We start from the raw sequence: 1,961 nt of genomic DNA, 5'->3' as shown, positions 1-1,961 counted from the left end.
GAACAATCACATCAAATAGAATAGAATCTCCCAATGAACAGTCATAGTAAAGATATATAAGGTTTTCCTTCATCCTGAATTCATAATCCCCAATGAACAATCATGTCAAAGATTTAGAATGCGTTCTTGTTCCAAACAGAGATACCATTAACAGATGTTTTTCACATTTGGTTTTAAAAACACTCCAAATTCTAGAAATTGGTTTATATAAAATGCAGCGACAAGAGGTTTTAAAATGTAAGCGCTATAGAAGTTCTTCACTTGATTGGATGTTAAGTGTTTGTGAATGTGTGTGTGTGTGTGTTGGGAATACATAAGCTGCTATACAAATTTAAGTGTCCACAGTGCCGCTGCCCCTCAAGTCAGGAGTCCAGTGGTTTCTTTAAGAGAGGAGAGAATGTTTGGAATGTGATTATGCTTGTAACAGAGATCCGTAGTGTCTCTGCAAGCAAGGGGAGGTAGAGCCGCCTTGACAAATTTTGCAATGTGATTACAGAAATATGGCTCTGGCAGCAAATTAAGGGCTGGCTCAAGAGCTGCCAATAATCTGTCAATCTTATACAGCAGAGCTTGCTTGGAATTAAGGGTTTGAGGCAAATTAAGGTCGTAATTATAATCATCTTATACAATGGTGGTTTCAGGGCTAGTGCTAGGCTCTCAGTATTTGTCAATAACATCTCGAACTTCAAACGCAGTTCTGCTTTGCACCACGATGTCGTAGAGGTGGATGGGTTTAAGGCTCTGAAACTCGACGGCAGGAAGAGTGAGCAAGTAAGGGCCGTTTTCTCTGCGGTGGTACTGTCGCAGGAAAGGGTCCCTGCTAGGCAGCCTCTCCCATCCCAGCTCGAACAGCTTGTTCTCCAGAGATTCGAAGGACGAGATGACCTCGTTGGTGGCTCGGTAGACCAGCATTTTCTTGGGCGGCGCCCACTCGAGAAGGCGGGGAGGCTTGTCGAGTGGCTCGCGGTCGGGGTTCCGGACGAGGGTGAAGACGCCGTTTCGGAAAACCCAGACTCCGGCCATGGCGATGGGAAGCGGACCTAATTTCTACTGCAGAGCAGGGGGAGAGGGGTTCACATCACGAAGCCATTCGTGCAGTGGGAGGCCTTAAGACGGACTGCAGGCAGCAAGCAAGCAAGCAAGCAAGCAAGAGGGTGAGCTAACAAGAAGCGCGCGCAAGATCGACTGATCAGTTACAGGCAGACGGTTACTAACGAAGCAGGATAGTTAGAGCTTGTAGCAAAACAACACGATGCCCGGCAAGGGCGAAATTCGCACGTTTGGCGGCCGGCGAGGGCACATGGGCTCGTCTAGTTTATATAGGAAACGACGTATATTGATATATTGGTCCCAAGGCAGCTCTCCATGAAACTGGGCTTTTGTGCAGGCAGCTACATGCAGCAAGCAAGCCTTTGTGTGCAGACAATCCTATGACCTGTCCCGTTCCGACTTAGGTTAATCCGGACACACGGTCCCCCCTTTCCGCCCGCCCAGCTTTTTGCCATCCCCCCTATTAACCTAGCGGCCTTAGTCGGGTAGCCCGAATCACATTGAAGCACGCGCATAGTACAATTTTGCCTCTCTCTCTCTCTCTCCCTCCGCCGCCCCCCCCTTCTCGCGCACGCACACGCACAGTGACGTTGAAAGCTCGCTTTCTCTCACTCTCACACAGTGACACAGTCTCTCTTCTCTCTCTCACACACACATTGACGTTGAAAGCTTGCTCTCTTACTCTCACTCTTCTCTCTCTCTCACACATTGACGTTGAAAGCTCCCTCTCTCACTGTCACTCACACATACACTCTCTCTCCCCGTTGAACTCTCTCTCTCTCTCTCTCTCTCTGGCGCGCACACATTGACGTTGAGGTCTCTCTCTTTCTCTCTCTCTCTCTCACACACACACACAAAGCAAGCGCTCTCTCTTTCCCTCTCTCGCACACATACACACATTTGACGTTGAA

General features: G+C 48.6%; 1 protein-coding gene across 1 annotated transcript; it reads right to left on the bottom strand.

Moving 5' to 3' along the window:
* Window positions 1-590: 590 nt before the first annotated feature.
* Window positions 591-1,286, bottom strand: LOC147642256 (flowering-promoting factor 1-like). Its single transcript, XM_086777032.1, has one exon. It carries the CDS (start codon window positions 1,021-1,023, stop codon window positions 658-660), a length of 366 nt encoding a protein of 121 aa, XP_086633158.1. The 5' UTR covers window positions 1,024-1,286; the 3' UTR covers window positions 591-657.
* Window positions 1,287-1,961: the final 675 nt, after the last annotated feature.

This window comes from Cibotium barometz, chromosome 1, assembly GCF_041138505.1.
Source record: "Cibotium barometz isolate CiBa-2024 chromosome 1, ASM4113850v1, whole genome shotgun sequence".
Classification (NCBI taxonomy): domain Eukaryota; kingdom Viridiplantae; phylum Streptophyta; class Polypodiopsida; order Cyatheales; family Cibotiaceae; genus Cibotium; species Cibotium barometz.
Note: the sequence above shows the minus strand (reverse complement) of the source record. Positions and strands in the feature narration are given on the sequence as shown.